This window comes from Oreochromis aureus, linkage group 16, assembly GCF_013358895.1.
Source record: "Oreochromis aureus strain Israel breed Guangdong linkage group 16, ZZ_aureus, whole genome shotgun sequence".
NCBI lineage: Eukaryota > Metazoa > Chordata > Actinopteri > Cichliformes > Cichlidae > Oreochromis > Oreochromis aureus.
Window position 1 is genome coordinate 3,646,932 of NC_052957.1, and position 15,520 is coordinate 3,662,451.

The 15,520-nt window shown below is 39.3% G+C and overlaps 2 protein-coding genes across 2 annotated transcripts; both read left to right on the top strand.

Annotated features, from left to right (window-relative positions):
• The first annotated feature begins 337 nt into the window (after positions 1–337).
• On the top strand, positions 338–1,264 carry LOC120433723 (olfactory receptor 52D1-like). Its single transcript, XM_039600498.1, has one exon. The coding sequence runs from the start codon at positions 338–340 to the stop codon at positions 1,262–1,264; it is 927 nt and encodes a 308-aa protein (XP_039456432.1).
• A 3,925-nt stretch (positions 1,265–5,189) lies between these two features.
• On the top strand, positions 5,190–8,180 carry LOC120433662 (olfactory receptor 52D1-like). Its single transcript, XM_039600329.1, has 2 exons — positions 5,190–6,116; positions 8,091–8,180. Exons 1-2 carry the CDS (start codon positions 5,208–5,210, stop codon positions 8,178–8,180), a joined length of 999 nt encoding a protein of 332 aa, XP_039456263.1. The 5' UTR covers positions 5,190–5,207.
• The last annotated feature ends 7,340 nt before the right edge of the window (positions 8,181–15,520 follow it).

Genomic DNA, 15,520 nt, shown 5'->3' on the forward strand with positions numbered 1-15,520 from the left:
ACACTTGCAAATCAGTTTATAACTTTCATGTAACATGTTTTTTTTCCCTTTTTTGGTTGATATTCTGTTTCTCTCCATTAAAATAAAAGTGTCATAACAACACACACTATCCATTTCTTTGTGAGCAAACTTGTAATTTCAGAAGGAGATGTTTAGTATACGCAGCATATTAAATCCCCTGGGATCTTCCAAAGCTGTGAGCTTTTCATTGCAGATCATTGGTTGAGTGGTTTGAAATCCCAGCTCACATGTTGCTGTAGCCAAAACTAGATAGAGAAAAGTGAAGAAGAGAGACCAGATGTGAGAGACTAGGCTACACTTAGGTCTCTCTATCACAATGAATAATGTTTCTGTAATAACAATGTTTTTTCTTTCAGGTTTCAATGAAACAATCAGTCACAGGTTTGTTCTCTTCTTTCTCAGTTTGTTGTGTTACTGCATCATTTGCCTGGTCAACGTTTCTCTCATTGTGACCATCATCTTGGACACCAACCTCCATGAACCAATGTATATTCTGCTCTGTGTCTTTTGTATGAATGCACTTTATGGAACAGCAGGTTTCTTTCCCAGATTTCTCTGGGATCTCCTCTCTGATGTTCATCTCATCTCATATTACGGTTGCCTTATTCAGAATCAGGTGATTTATTCTTTTGTCTGTGGCGAACTGTCGATTCTTGCACTCATGGCATATGACAGATATGTGGCCATATGTCAGCCACTGAAGTACCACTCTATCATGTCAAAGCAAAGAGTCATTAGGTTTGCATGTTTTTCTTGGTTCACAACTTTCTGCATTATTGCTGTAAATGTCTTTCTAACATCCAGACTGAAGTTATGCAGCCCGTATATTTCCAGACTCTTCTGTGTGAACTGGAGTATTGTTCAACTCGCTTGTTTTCCAGCACAAACAACAATCAATGCTATATCTGCAAATATTGTAATAATTATTTATTTTCTTCATGGTGTTTTCATAGTTTGGTCCTATATGTATATCATTCAAACATGTGTAAAGTCTATAGAAAACAGGGCAAAGTTCATGCAAACATGTGTCCCACATCTCGTCTCATTATTTACTTTTGTTGTGGCAATACTTTTGGACATTATAAATATGCGACTGGGTTCGAAAGAGTTGCCTCGGACCCTTCAAAACTTTATAGCAATAGAGTTTCTTGTCATTCCTCCTATCATGAATCCTCTGATATACGGTTTCAAACTGACCAAAATTCGAAAAAGAATTTATAGTGTTGTTATTTTTAAAATTTAATTTTTGTTCTATTCGATCAGATAATAGTTTCACACACAGCTAAATGTCACACCCGTTGTTTGACATCCATTGAAAAACAAGTCCAAAAAAAGTTTAATTTTTACTGAAATTTGTGTTTTATTTGGAGTTGTCTGAAAACATGTCTATTGATGTGAGCAGATATGAAGCTTTATTATTTATCTGCATTTCCCAGATGATTTACATTTCGTAGATATCTTTGCACTAAATGTATTTTTGATGGTCACCTGCCTAATTACCAAAAAACACTCATATGTAGAAAGGCTGTAAATTTCACAGTCTTTCTTCTCATTACTGTTCAAGGAAATAACAGGCACCGTGGAGACTGCACATGTGAAATGGATTAAAAGACATACTGTTTTAGATGTGGCAGCACTATCAGAGTGTCTATTTTGATATTATGCTGTCTCACAAATCTGATCCACGACCACATGGATGTGAAGCAGTTTTAGTAGTTTTCTCAGTTTTATCCTCTTTTTCTTTAACACTTGTTGAAACAGTCAGAGGTTTTAGCAACTGAATCAGTTTTAGAATTTCTGCTTAATCAAACATGAAAGTCCGTTTTACTTAACACTTGTACAATTAAATGGCTTTTCTATTGTTTGAAGGATTGCCAGTTGAAGTTGAACATTTACAGTGCAAATCAGTTTTCTACATGACAAAATGTTTCTTTTACTGTATTAAGTAAAAGAAATGAGAAATCTGTTAAATAGTAAGAAATAAATGTGTATAATTGAAAAAAAAAATTCTGGTAGCTCATTTCCCAGCAGCAGGTGAGGCCGAGGAGCACCACATCCCACACACAAACCACCAGCAAAGGCCTCCCCAGCAGGTGTGTTCTCTCCCTGCTGTTCTTGACCCTCTAAACTGATAGAATAGAACGCCTTTTATTGTCACTGTACACATGTACAATGAGATTCAGAGCATCTCCTACCCAGTGCAGACATGTGGGACAAGAAAGGGGGCTGAGCTGTACACATATGAGCAGTTCAATATCAAAAAATATCAAATATACAAATACTGGAAAAAAATAAATAGTGTATATTTACAGTGGGGACATAAATTAAATATTGCACAGTGGTGGTGGTGGTGTTTGTATATTCTGTGTATAGAGGAGAGGCTTGGATTGGGGGGTGAAACTGTGTCGTCGGTGCATGTGTGAGTTCAGCGTGGTCATGGCTTTTGCAAAGGAACTGTTCCTAAGTCTGTCAGTCTTTGTGCTGATGCACCTGTAGCAGGTCGAACAGGTCAAAACCTGGGTGGGAGCTGCCCTTGATGATGTTTGTTGCTCTGCTGAGGCAGCGGGTGGAATAAATGTCCACCAAGGAGGGAGAGGGCAGCCAATGATCTTCTGTGCTGCCTTGATTACACTGTGAAGCTTCACTCTATTCCCCTCTGGTCAGCTGCCGTACCTTACTTTAATGCAGTATGTCAGTAGGCTGTCAATGATGAGCAATAGAAGATCAGCAGCAGGTTGGAGTCCAGTTTGTGCTTCCTGAGAAACAGGAAGGTGTGGACCCTCTCCACCCATTCACTGTTGATGTACAGGGGGCCTTAATCAGTGCTGTGCCACCTGAAGTCGACAATGATCTCTTTGGTTTTCATGGTGGTCAGTGCCAGTTTGTTCTCTGAACACTATGCTGCCAACTTCAGGACTTCCTCTCTGTAGGCTGCCTCTTCTCCCTTTGAGATAAGTCTGACTAATGTGGTGTCATCAGCAAACTTGATGAGGAGGTTGTTGTTGTGGGTCAAATTGCAGTCTTAGGTTTAGAGACAATACAGGAGGGAGCTCAGCACACAGCCTTGTGGGGAGCCAGTGCTCAGCACGCGAGTGGAGGAGAGATGGGGGCCAAGTTTTACAGTCTGGGGCCGGTTGGTGAGAAAGTCCAAGGCCAAGAGTGACCAGTTTGGTGAAGAGGATATCTGGGATGATTGTATAGAAAGCTGAGCTGTAATCCACAAAGAGCATCCATCCATCCATCCATCCATCCATCCATCCATCCATCCATCCATCTGCTTATCTGGGGCCAGGTCAAGGGGGCAGCAGCCCTAGCAGAGAAGCCCAGACCTCCCCCTTCCCAGCCACCTCCTCCAACTTGTCCAGGCGAACGCCAAGGCGTTCCCAGCCCAGCTGAGAGATAAAATCTCTCCAGCGTGTCCTGGGTCTGCCCCGGGGCCTCCTCCCGGTAGGACATGCCCAGAACACTTCACCCAGGAGGCACCCAGGAGGCGCCCAGGATGCCCGAACAACCTCAACTGGCTCCTTTCAATGTGAAGGCGCAGCGGATCTACTCTGAGCCACTTCTGGATGGCTGAACGTCTCACCCTACGTCTAAGGGAGAGGCCAGCCACCCTTCAGAGGAAGGCCATTTCTGCCGCTTGTATCCGCAATCTCGTTCTTTCGGGCACTACCCACAGCTCGTGACCATAGGTGAGGGTAGGGACATAGATCGACCAGCAAATTGAGAGCTTCACTTTTACACTCAGCTCTCTCTTCACCACAACAGACTGGTATAGCGTCCGCGTCACTGCGGCAATCCGTCTGTCGATCGCCCGTCTCCCGTCACTCGTGAACAAGACCCCGAGATACTTAAACTTGGGGCAGGAACTCATCCCGACCCGAAGTGGGCACTCCACCCTTCTCTGGCCGAGGACCATGGCCTCAGATTTGGAGGTGCTGATTCTCATTCCCACTGCTTCACACTCAGCTGCGAACCGTTCCAAAGCGAGCTGGAGGCCATCACCCGATGAAGCCAACAGAACCACATCATCCGGGAAAAGTAGAGATGAGATTCTGAGACCACCCACAAAGAGCATTCGGACGTAGCTTTGCTGCTGCTCCAGGTGGCTCAGCACAGAGTTGAGAGCTACGTCGATGGCATCTTCTGTGGATCTGTTCGCATAATTTGCAAACTGGTAATCACTGGTCTGATCCACAATGAAGACGAGTCCGCATACAGACAGGAGGTGGACCAGCTGTTCTGCTGCAGTCAGAACCACCTGGAGCCGACTGTGGAGATGACGGTGAACCTTCAGAGAGACACCCCCCCCCCCCTCACTATCCTTAACAATAGATTACTTACCGTGGATCACTTCAGATTCCTAGGACCCACCTTTCCACGCCATCTGAAGTGGTCCTCACATATAGACTCTATCCAGAAGAAGACCCAGCAGAGGTTGTGGTTCCTGCAGCAACTCAGAATTTACAACCTGTGCTGTTGGCTTCATCAGATGTCCTGTATCATCATGCACTGGAGGAGTTTGAAGCCATACGTAAATCAACCAGTATGAATGTCAGCACATCTCTGAGACCATGGTTTTACGCAAAAAAACTTTGATTTACTCTTTTCTGGGCTGGAGGAAAAGGGGGTGATCGTGGTGCAACGATAAGGTTACATCACACTGCAGAAAATTGGAGAGGTACCTGGGATGGAATCGTTCCATTGTGGAGTAGGAAAGGTGGAGAGTGAGCAGGCGGCAGAGTAACAGGTAACAGGTGCAAACTATTCTTTTTTCCACAGAGTTACTAAGAGGCAAAGAGAAAGCAACATTCACAAGGACATCTTACTACAAAAGAAAAATGGAAGAAAACCACAACAAGCCCTGGACAGTTATGTTTAATTGGCATAAATGTAAGAAATTCCTAACAGTATCATGAAGAAGCATATTTTTGAATAAAGTTTTAAAACTATTTAATATTTATTTTCAAGATCCTGCAGTTTTGTTTTATTATGTGTTTAGTACGTGATACATATTAAATCCCCTGATATTTTTCCAAAGCTGTGAGCTTTCATTCCAGATCATTGATTGGCTGGTTTGAAATCCCAGCTCACATGTTGCTGTTATCTGTAGTAGATAGAGGAGAGAGGAGAACAGAGACAGGATACAGTGAGAGACTAGGCTACACTTAGGTCTCTCTATCACAATGAATAATGTTTCTGTAATAACAATGTTTTTTCTTTCAGGTTTCAATGAAACAATCAGTCACAGGTTTGTTCTCTTCTTTCTCAGTTTGTTGTGTTACTGCATCATTTGCCTGGTCAATGTTTCTCTCATTGTGATCATCATCTTGGACACCAACCTCCATGAACCAATGTATATTCTGCTCTGTGTCTTTTGTATGAATGCACTTTATGGAACAGCAGGTTTCTTTCCCAGATTTCTCTGGGATCTCCTCTCTGATGTTCATCTCATCTCATATTACGGTTGCCTTATTCAGGCTCAGGTAGTTTATTCTTTTGCCTGCGGCGAACTGTCGATTCTTGCACTCATGGCATATGACAGATATGTGGCCATATGTCAGCCACTGAAGTACCACTCTATCATGTCAAAGCAAAGAGTCATTAGGTTTGCATGTTTTTCTTGGTTCACAACTTTCTGCATTATGGTTGTGAATAACTTTCTAACATCTAGACTGAAGTTATGCAGCCCGTATATTTCCAGACTCTTCTGTGTGAACTGGAGTATTGTTCAACTCGCTTGTTTTCCAGCACAAACTACAATCAATGCTATAGTTGCAAATATTACAATAAGTATTTATTTCCTTCATGGTGTTTTTATAGTTTGGTCCTATATGTATATCATTCAAACATGTGTAAAGTCTATAGAAAACAGGGCAAAGTTCATGCAAACATGTGTCCCACATCTCGTCTCATTATTTACTTTTGTTGTGACAATACTTTTGGACATTATAAATATGCGACTGGGTTCGAAAGAGTTGCCTCGGACCCTTCAAAACTTTGCAGCAATAGAGTTTCTTGTCATTCCTCCTATCATGAATCCTCTGATGTACGGTTTCAAACTGAACAAAATTCGAAAAAGAGTCTACAGTGTTGTTATTTCAAAAACTAAGTGATTTTCATTTTAGTCGATCAGATAAAAGCTTCAAACACAGCTAAATGTCAGACCGGTTGTTTGACATGTTTTTCTAAAAACATATCTATTGATGTGAGCAGATATGAAGTTTTATTATTTATCTGCATTTCTCAGATGATTTACATTTCCTAGATATCTAGGAATCATTACATTTATTTTTGATGCTCACCTGCCTAATTATAACATACAAACAGGCGCTTGTCAGTGACTAGTTACTGTGGAAACTACACATCAGACTCAGAATACTTTATTAATCTCTAAGGAAATTAAGGGTTACAGTTGCTCCAAGACAGTAACAGACAAAACTATTTAAACAATATAATATGTTACAGATTTTACAAATTTAAGACAGCACTAACATATACAAATCCCTCAATTATAAATATCAAGAATTAACAGAGGTGATTATAAATACATATCAAGAATATTGACAAAAATATTACAAAGTAGAAAGAGCGTGTGCAAAAAGGGTGTAACTATTGCAATGTTTGTAGTGTATTAGATGGAGGAGTTGTACAGGGAGATGGCCACGGGCAGGAATGATGTCCTGTGTCGTTGATGTGAAAAGGATTAAAAGACAAACTGTTTTAAATGTGGTAGCACTATCAGAGTGTGATTCTATTTTGATATTATGCTGTCTTATAAAACTGATACACAATCACATGGATATGAAGCAGTTTTCCCAGTTTTACCTTCTTTTTCTTTAACACTTATTGAAACAGTTAGAGGTTTTAGCAAATGAGTGTGAGTTTGGCTAGAAGGAGTTTTCGAATTTCTGCTTAATCAAACATGAAAGTCATTTTGTTTTTTCTTAACGCTCATACAGTTAAATAGCTTTTCTATAGTTTGAATGGTTGCAAGTTGAAGTATAACACATTTACAGTGCAAATCAAAGATTTTTTTGTTTTTTTACTTTGTTAAGTCAAAAGAAATGAGAAATCTGTTAAATAGTAAAAAAGAAATCTGTAAAATTGCAGAAAAAAATTCTGGTAGCTCATTTCCCAGCAGCAGGTGAGGAGCACCACATCCCACACACAAACTACCCTCACCAGCCTCCCCCACAGGTGGGTTCTCTCCCTGTTGTTCTTGTCCCATCTGTGAAACTCCTTAAGTTCGCCGATGATGCCACCATCATTGGTCTGATCCTTAAGTCTGATTGGTCTGATGCTTAACAATACAGTACCTACTGTGGATCACTTCAGATTCCTAGGATCCACCTTTCCCCTCAATCTGAAGTGACCCTCGCATATAGACTCTTTCCAGAAGAAGGCCCTGAGTTGTCTCAGGAACTACAACCTGCCACAGGCGATGCTGGTCAGCTTCCATATTGCTATCATCTAGTCTGTACTGTGGACGTCAGTCACTGGGCCAGACTGCAGCAGGCAATCAGATCTGCAGAGATGATCATCAGTGCTGATCTTGCCTCCATCCAGGACCTGTAGAGGTCCAGGGTTAGGAAATCTCTGCAGACCGCTCACGTCCCGGACACAAACTGTTCAAACTGCTGCACTCAGGAGGCGCTGCAGACCGCTGTTTACTAAAACAAGCCACGCAAAGACAGTTTCTTCAAGCTGGCTGTTACTCTGAACACTGTGATATAGCCCACTGTTACATCACTCAGGCCATATGCACATTGCACTACTGAGTTTAGCACTTATAGTTAGTGTAGTTTTCTAAGGCTGTCTGTAACTTGTTTTTCTTACTTTGCTGGGCCAAATTTGGCTCCCGGGCCTTATTGACACCCCTGGTCTGAGTAGTTAGAAAGTTGGAATATTTTCTGCATATCTGAGATTATTTTCATTTCCAAGATTTTTGCACTAAATGTATTTTTGAAGGTCAAAACAAATGTAAACCCACAACTGTCCTGTCATTACTCTTGGCTAGTCTGGTTAGTTGAAAGGTTTTTCTTATATTTTACTTCATCACTGTTCAGGTTCATTTGCAGCGTCCAGTGTGCAAAAAAAGAAAAAAACATTCATTAAATGTGTTAAACCAAAAGCAACGAGTCTGTTTTAAAATGTAAGGAGTGGAAAAGACAGATATTTGTGTTAAAATGTAGGGAATAAAAGTAAAAAGATGTAGATACCTGTAAATTCTGGAGTAGCAAAGTATTTGTACTTTATTAATTCCACCCTCTGCTCTGTGCTGTGCCTTTGTTAGTTCTTGTGGGTTTCTATGAGTCATGTTTTCTTATTCTAAACAAAGAATTCCATATTTTTGCTGTATTACCTTGAAGTAAGCTGTATTCACCATGAACTGTTTTCTTCACTGATTTTCTTTTGAAATATTGCCAGTCATAAAGACTTGGAACAACCTTGTCCATCTGATTATTTACAGTAATGTCGCTTTTCTTTTCTTCTACGTAATTACAAGTTAACTTTGGTGTTTTGTCATACCTCCCATTTACAGCTTCAAACCGAAATTTGAAATAATATTTGTTGTGGTGTTACATTTGAAGCAAATGACATTTTTATGAATTTCTAAAGACTTCATATTCATATTAATATTGTTAATTACAGTTACCATCAAACCTTTACTTGCCTTAAGAAAAATCTAATAGAAAGCATTTAATGATTGAAATTACTGTTTTACTTTATAACTTATCAAAAAGATCAGAAGGAGGAGGGAAAGTAGACCTTTCTCTTCCTGGCAAAACAAGTTGATTCCAAAGAGCTCAATTTTGGTTTCATCTGTCCACAGCACTTTCTCCTAAACCTTCTCAAAGTCATTTATGTGTTCACTGGCAAACTTAAAACAGCCCTGCACATGTGCTTTATGCAAGATTTCAGTCCGCTACGGCAAAGGTGTTACCAGTGGTCGTGACTGTGGTTCCAACTGATTTCAGGTCATTAACATCCTCCTGTGTAGTTTTAGGCTGATCCACCTCCTTTGTTATGATCATCCTCACCCCATGAGGTAAGATGTTGCATGGGGCAATTGATGGTCATTTTATATTTCTTCCATTTAAGAAAAATAGCACCAACGGTTGTCACCTTCACACCAAGCTTCTTGTTTATGTTCTTGTCGCCTAATCCAACCTTCTGCAGGTCTACAGTCTTGTCTCTACTGTAATTTCACAGATCTTTGGTCTTCCACATAGTGGTGAAGAAATAGATTCTGTGGACAGGTATGCTTTATATACATAATGAGTTGAGATCAGGAGTATCTGTAATTGATTGACTGATTGTAATCTGCAATGCCGCACACAGCCAATGTGTGGGAGCAGGAATTCTGTTTGGGTTGTTGGGGAACAAATACTTGCAAATCAGTTTATAACTTTCATGTAACATGTTTTTTTTCCCTTTTTTGGTTGATATTCTGTTTCTCTCCATTAAAATAAAAGTGTCATAACAACACACACTATCCATTTCTTTGTGAGCAAACTTGTAATTTCAGAAGGAGATGTTTAGTATACGCAGCATATTAAATCCCCTGTGATCTTCCAAAGCTGTGAGCTTTTCATTGCAGATGATTGGTTGGCTCGTTTGAAATCCCAGCTCACATGTTGCTGTTATCTGTATCTTACCGGTATCTTGACCTAAGTGAAGCCTCTGTTCTCCTCTGTGAGCTATTTTTGAACCCTCTTTCTCTGCAGACTCCTCCCCAGTGTTTCTGTACTCAAACAGACGGCCTGCTATACAAATGCAGGCCATTTACCATTTCAATTTCTCTGGGATCTCCTCTCTGATGTTGTTGTAACTCCGGGTCCAATAACAGGCACCACACCCGCAGTAGATGTGCGCGGTGTGAGGTCTCGCAGCAAGCTATCAAATACTGCGCATTTCTCGGCTTTTAACAAAATGCTATACGTCGCCAGGTGTTTCATCAGATTCGAGGTGTTACTTCCTTTGCACAGTATCACCTTAAAGCACTTGTTGCAGGCTGCTGAGTTTGCATCTTTTGCTGTGAAGTACAGCCAGACTTTGACCGCTTCGCCTTGGGCATTTTTAATCTGTAGCTCTGCTCTAAAAGAACGTACGTACCTGGGCCCGCCTACTACGCTTGCAAAGGTAAAATGATTGGCTAGAATCCAAAGTGTATGACATCTCAGGAAAAAAATGCACCGAAATAAAGCACCGAAATGTGCGCTGTTTTTCGGTCTGGTTACTACTGTTTATGTCAGAACCGATACCGGTACCCATCCCTATTCGTCACACATAATGTTTCAGAACATCGAACAAATTTAAGACGACGATAACACACGAAATCACAAAATGCACACTGAAAAAAATAATCAGTGGGATAAACATAAAAAAATTATTGTAAGCGGTTGCACGAAATTAAGTTATGTTTGGTTAACCTTAGTTTTTTATGTTATACCTGCACACATTTTTCTGGTAACATGAACATGACTTTTTTATGTTGTTGTTATGTTTTCATTCCGGTCAAATATTTATAGAAACCACTTGTTTATCAGACATGAACTTTTGTGTTAATTGTATTGGACTACTATGTGTTATATTGACAAGATTATTTTATGGTAAGCTTATTTTATTTTATAACAAATTTCTAATATATAATATATAATCTAATATATAATTGAGTGTTCAATAAATAAAACTAAATTAAGGCTGATCTTACTGTATGTACTGTACACTTTTCAAAGAAAAAAGCAAAACATTTTTGAACAATGACCTGTATTTTTGAAAATACTACACAGTTGTAACAATGGACTTTCAATTCAGGCTTCCAAAATATACATGAGTCATATTTGTACAATGCATCTCTTGAAAAACATTCCACAACATTCCTCAAAGTTATCTGCTGTAACCTGGATTCAACATTGTGGGGCCTTATGACATCACGCTTATGTAAAAAATAGTTTTTTAAATGTAAGGGCCATAAGGTAATATGGCAACAGGGGTGTAATTATTAAAATGACACAAAGAAGAGACTTAAAATAACATTATAACCCACAGGCACAAAACCAAGAGACCTAAACTGATTAGTATTGGCTTGCTTCTATCACTAAACATCACAATCACTAATACTAGACCATGCAATCTGTTTGTAGTGGTGCACCTTGGGAAAGAAATTGCAAACTGGTGAAATTGGTGCAAGGCACCATTTCCATTGAGAAAAATGGACATTCAAAGTTTGAATTTTTTTTCAAAAGAGCCATGGCTTGAAAAGTGAACACTGAACACTGCAGTAATAAAGGCCCCAGTTGAAAAGTGCCAGAAAAATAAGTTTCACTATGTACTGCAACTTTACCAGTGCTGGCTTAAAAGAAAGGATGGTACATATTCGAAGAGGTAAACATGTTGTTCCCACATCATAACTAGAAAACTGTTCAATCGTACAGTCTGGTCCTGAAAACCTGGGCCTTCTTCGAAAGGCTGTTCCTTTTGAGCTCCATAACCAGTTTCTATAATACCTCGAAGGTATACTTTTCCAGTGGGTAGGTGAGGTTCAACGTGTACATTAGTCCAAACAGCATTGCAGCTGCTAGGGTATAGTTATCCAAATCCTGCTAGACTCTCTGGCCTTCAAGGACTATCCCGATGTCCTCAGGGCTGCCATTGGCATCTCTTGACTTTATGATGTAAATTCCCATGGTTGTTTCCTTATTAGATCGTTGGATAATGGCTTCATCTGTGGCCTAGAAAATGCAGAATTCCACAATTTAATTAAACAGAACACTGGTCAAAGAACATTATACCAAATCTTATTTTAATCTGTGTCACTATTCCAAAAATGTTAACATTAACACATTAGGTGAACAAAATGGATTCATTACAGCATGTGATTTGAGTCCTCAGAATGCTTAAAAGGTAATGCATTTCTGAAGTGAAATCTCCATGCAAAGAAGCAGAATACTGTCAGAGCATAGAGAGGTGTTCAACTATGAACTCCACACATAGTTCTAATGCAGGTAAAAGAAAAAAAAAAAAAACGCACCCATGGTAAATTGTGAAAATCCCAGGTGATTTTCAACATACTCCTGGCATAGAGTGACAAGCAGTATTTTGTTAAAATTATTATTTTCCCTAAAGTGTATACACAAATTATTTTTTTTCTTACCTGGGTCGTGGGCTCCAGAATGTTCTGAAGTCTTCTTCCTATTTGTCCTCCTCGCCTTTTGAAGACCTTTATTAGTTTGTCAGATAGCACATCTATCTGCGAGAGTAATCTGGACTGCAGTGGCATGGTGGTAATGCACTTAAACTCTGCATTTATCTAAAAAGAGAAGTTGTCACATAAAAATGCAGTCAAAATCTCAGCTCTCACAAGGTTACATCCACACAAAGTTGTTATTTTTGTCATATTACTATTTATTAGCTATGGGTCCCATGTTGCTGAGCAGTTCCATAGTTGCCCTTACTTCCATACCACCCAAAGCCTGTTTGCAACCACAGCAGTTGCCTCCTTCTGGCCATTTTGCAGTTCTGAAAATGACCCAGAAACTACATCTATTATTGTCATATACACATCAAGGTCTTTCATTAATACTTAGTTAAATTAGTTAATTTGACCTTTCCAGAAAATTTACCTTACAGAATGTGAGATAACATATGCAAATCTTCACTAGTAAATAAAATAATGTTATTAAAACCTTAACTGTAACACCTCTACGTAACAGCGCTAGAGAATTGTTCTGAAGCAACACCAATCTGCCCTTCAGCAGGGATAAGCACCATATATCGATACAGAAAAAATAAATTTAACATATTTATATTGTCATTTTTTTTCTTATCACTTTAAGCCCCTCTCAGTCTCAGTCTCTATAAATCAGTTAAAATAATTTGTTGGGTTTTTGTGTCTTTAACATGTTATCAGTACATTACATTCACTGTCCCAGAACATGAAATAAAGCCCCACGTCATGCACTTCCTCTCCTAATGAGTACTGCATAGGTGTCATGCCCTAAATAAACCGACTTTAGTGAAGACCCCCCCCCACACACACACACACACACACACACACACACACACACACACACAGAGCCCACCCCATGGCAAACTAGCTTGTTTAACTGTTTAACTAAAACATTTTAGGTACAACCACTTAACTAAATGGACACAAGTTTGTTAGTCTGTATTCACTGAGAAAAAACAAGCGAATGTGACTGGGCACACACTGAAAAAAAAGCTAATGCACATAATATTGTCCCGCAGCTTAAGCTAGCATTATCGTTAGTTAACTTAAGGAATGACTTGTTTTTTCCATTATGCTGCTCAACGGCAATTCATGAGAAAAACTTCCCATCTAATGGATGTTCTCTTCGTTTCCTCTCAAACATGTAGTTTTCAGTTTACCTCGACAAAGTAAAGCTCAGCACCAAAGGTAAACGAAGCGAAGACAAAAATGGCGGACCGCCACAGTGAATTTTCCTCGCAGAACACACCCTGGGGGTGGAGTTTCAACAGAAAACATAACTATTTTCTGTTATTTTGACATGACTGGTTTTAAAAGACTGAACATCCTTCTAAAAAAGTGAAAGGCGTGAGACTTAATTATGTTTAGACCAAAATATAAATGATTCATGTTGGATATATTTACTGTATTTTTACTAATTTAACAACCTCATCATTGCATTAGCTTTATGCTATAGCATTACGCTTACATTAGCTTGAAGCTCAAGGTCGTCATTTTATTTAATTTCTTTTTCTGGGCTTACAAACAGGACACACAACATTTAGATAACCGTTACACTGAATCTTGGGTCTGTGTTGAGTCTTCCAGCTGCTGACTACAGAAGCTAGATTGACCTTTTAGCATGTTTATAGCGGCTGTGGCTATGTGCTGGTAATGTTACCATGTGTGCTCACTCACATTGGCAGCAGACATGTTTCAACAAACTAGTCATATCCCGGCCCTACATTAGCTTGTTTAATGGTTAAGACACTGCAGGTACCACCACTTACTACAGACACCGATGCAAGTTTGTAATAGTCTGTTAATTTAGACTGAAAGAATATACAAACAATATTAACTCACATTATATATGTTAATTACTAATTTGCTTATCGCATAATTTCGGTTACCATTAGCTAACTGGAGCCTAACATTGGCCTTTCATGGTTTTCGATAAACAGCCCACATACCTGTAAAATAACAACACCCCAGTAAAAGTCCACATATATAAAGGGTCTACACTCTTTCTCACTGGTGTGTTAGCTTTAAAATCTTATTTACCTTCAAGTGTAAAACTCCAGATGGTAGTAGATTTTCCAAAGCGAGAGACAAAAATGGCGGACAGTGCAGCCGATTTTTCCTTTCCAGGGGGCGGAGCTTGAGGATAAAACACGACTAACTTGTTTCTTTTCAACATGATTTGTTCTAAAAGAATGAATATTCTTAAAGAATATGTGAAAATTAAAAGACAAAAATATGTTTAGATGTGAAATTTAAATTAGTCATGCTGGATATATGAAGTAATTTTATGCAAATTCAACAACCACCCTATTGCATTTTTTTCAGTGCAGTTTCTAAATGAAGATGTTTTTTTATTAAGAGGTAAAAAAAAAATTTAAAAAACCCCACATGGTCCTGTGTGAAAAAGTGCCACATTTTCTCAATCAAAAAAATAATCCCTTAAATAGGAGCTGCCTGACAAAGTGGAGTAGGCAAAAAGATCGGAAAAAGCCAGACATCATGCCACGATCCAGGGAAATGCGTGAACAAATGAGAAACAAAGTAATTGAGAGTCTGGAAAAGGTTATAAACCCATTTCTAAAATTATGGAACCACAGTGAGAGCCATTAACTACAAATGTTGAAAACATGAAACAGTGGTGAACCATCCCAGTACTGTGAGAGCACAGGCATGACTCATCCAAGAGGTCACAAAAGACCCCAAAACAACATCCAAAGAACTACAGGCCTCTCTTGCCTCAGTTAATGTCAGAGTTCATGACTTGGCAAAAATGGTTTGCTTGGCAGAGTTCCAAGACGAAAACCACATTTATTAAAAAAGACATAAAGGCTCATGATGTGGTCCCCAAGACCTCTGGGAAAATCCTCTGAGGACGGATGAGACAAAAGTAGAACTTTTTGGCAGGTTTGTGTGCCGTTATATCTGGTGTGAAAATAAAAGTACATTTCAGAAAATGAATATCATACGAACAGTAAAATGTGGTGGCGTTAGTGTGATGTTCTTGAGCCGTTTTGCTGCTTCATGACCTGGAAGACTTGCTATGGTAAATTGAACCATGAATTCTGCAGTCTACCAAAACATCCTGCAGGAGAATGTCCGGCCATCTGTTCGCACCGCAAGCTGAAGTGCACTTGGGTTCTGCAGCAAGACAATGATCCAAAACACAACAGCAAGTCCACCTCTGAATGGAATAAGAAAAACAAAATGAAGCTTTGCAGTAAAGTGCACGTTTCTTCTCTGTTCAATCAGACATTTTCTAATTGT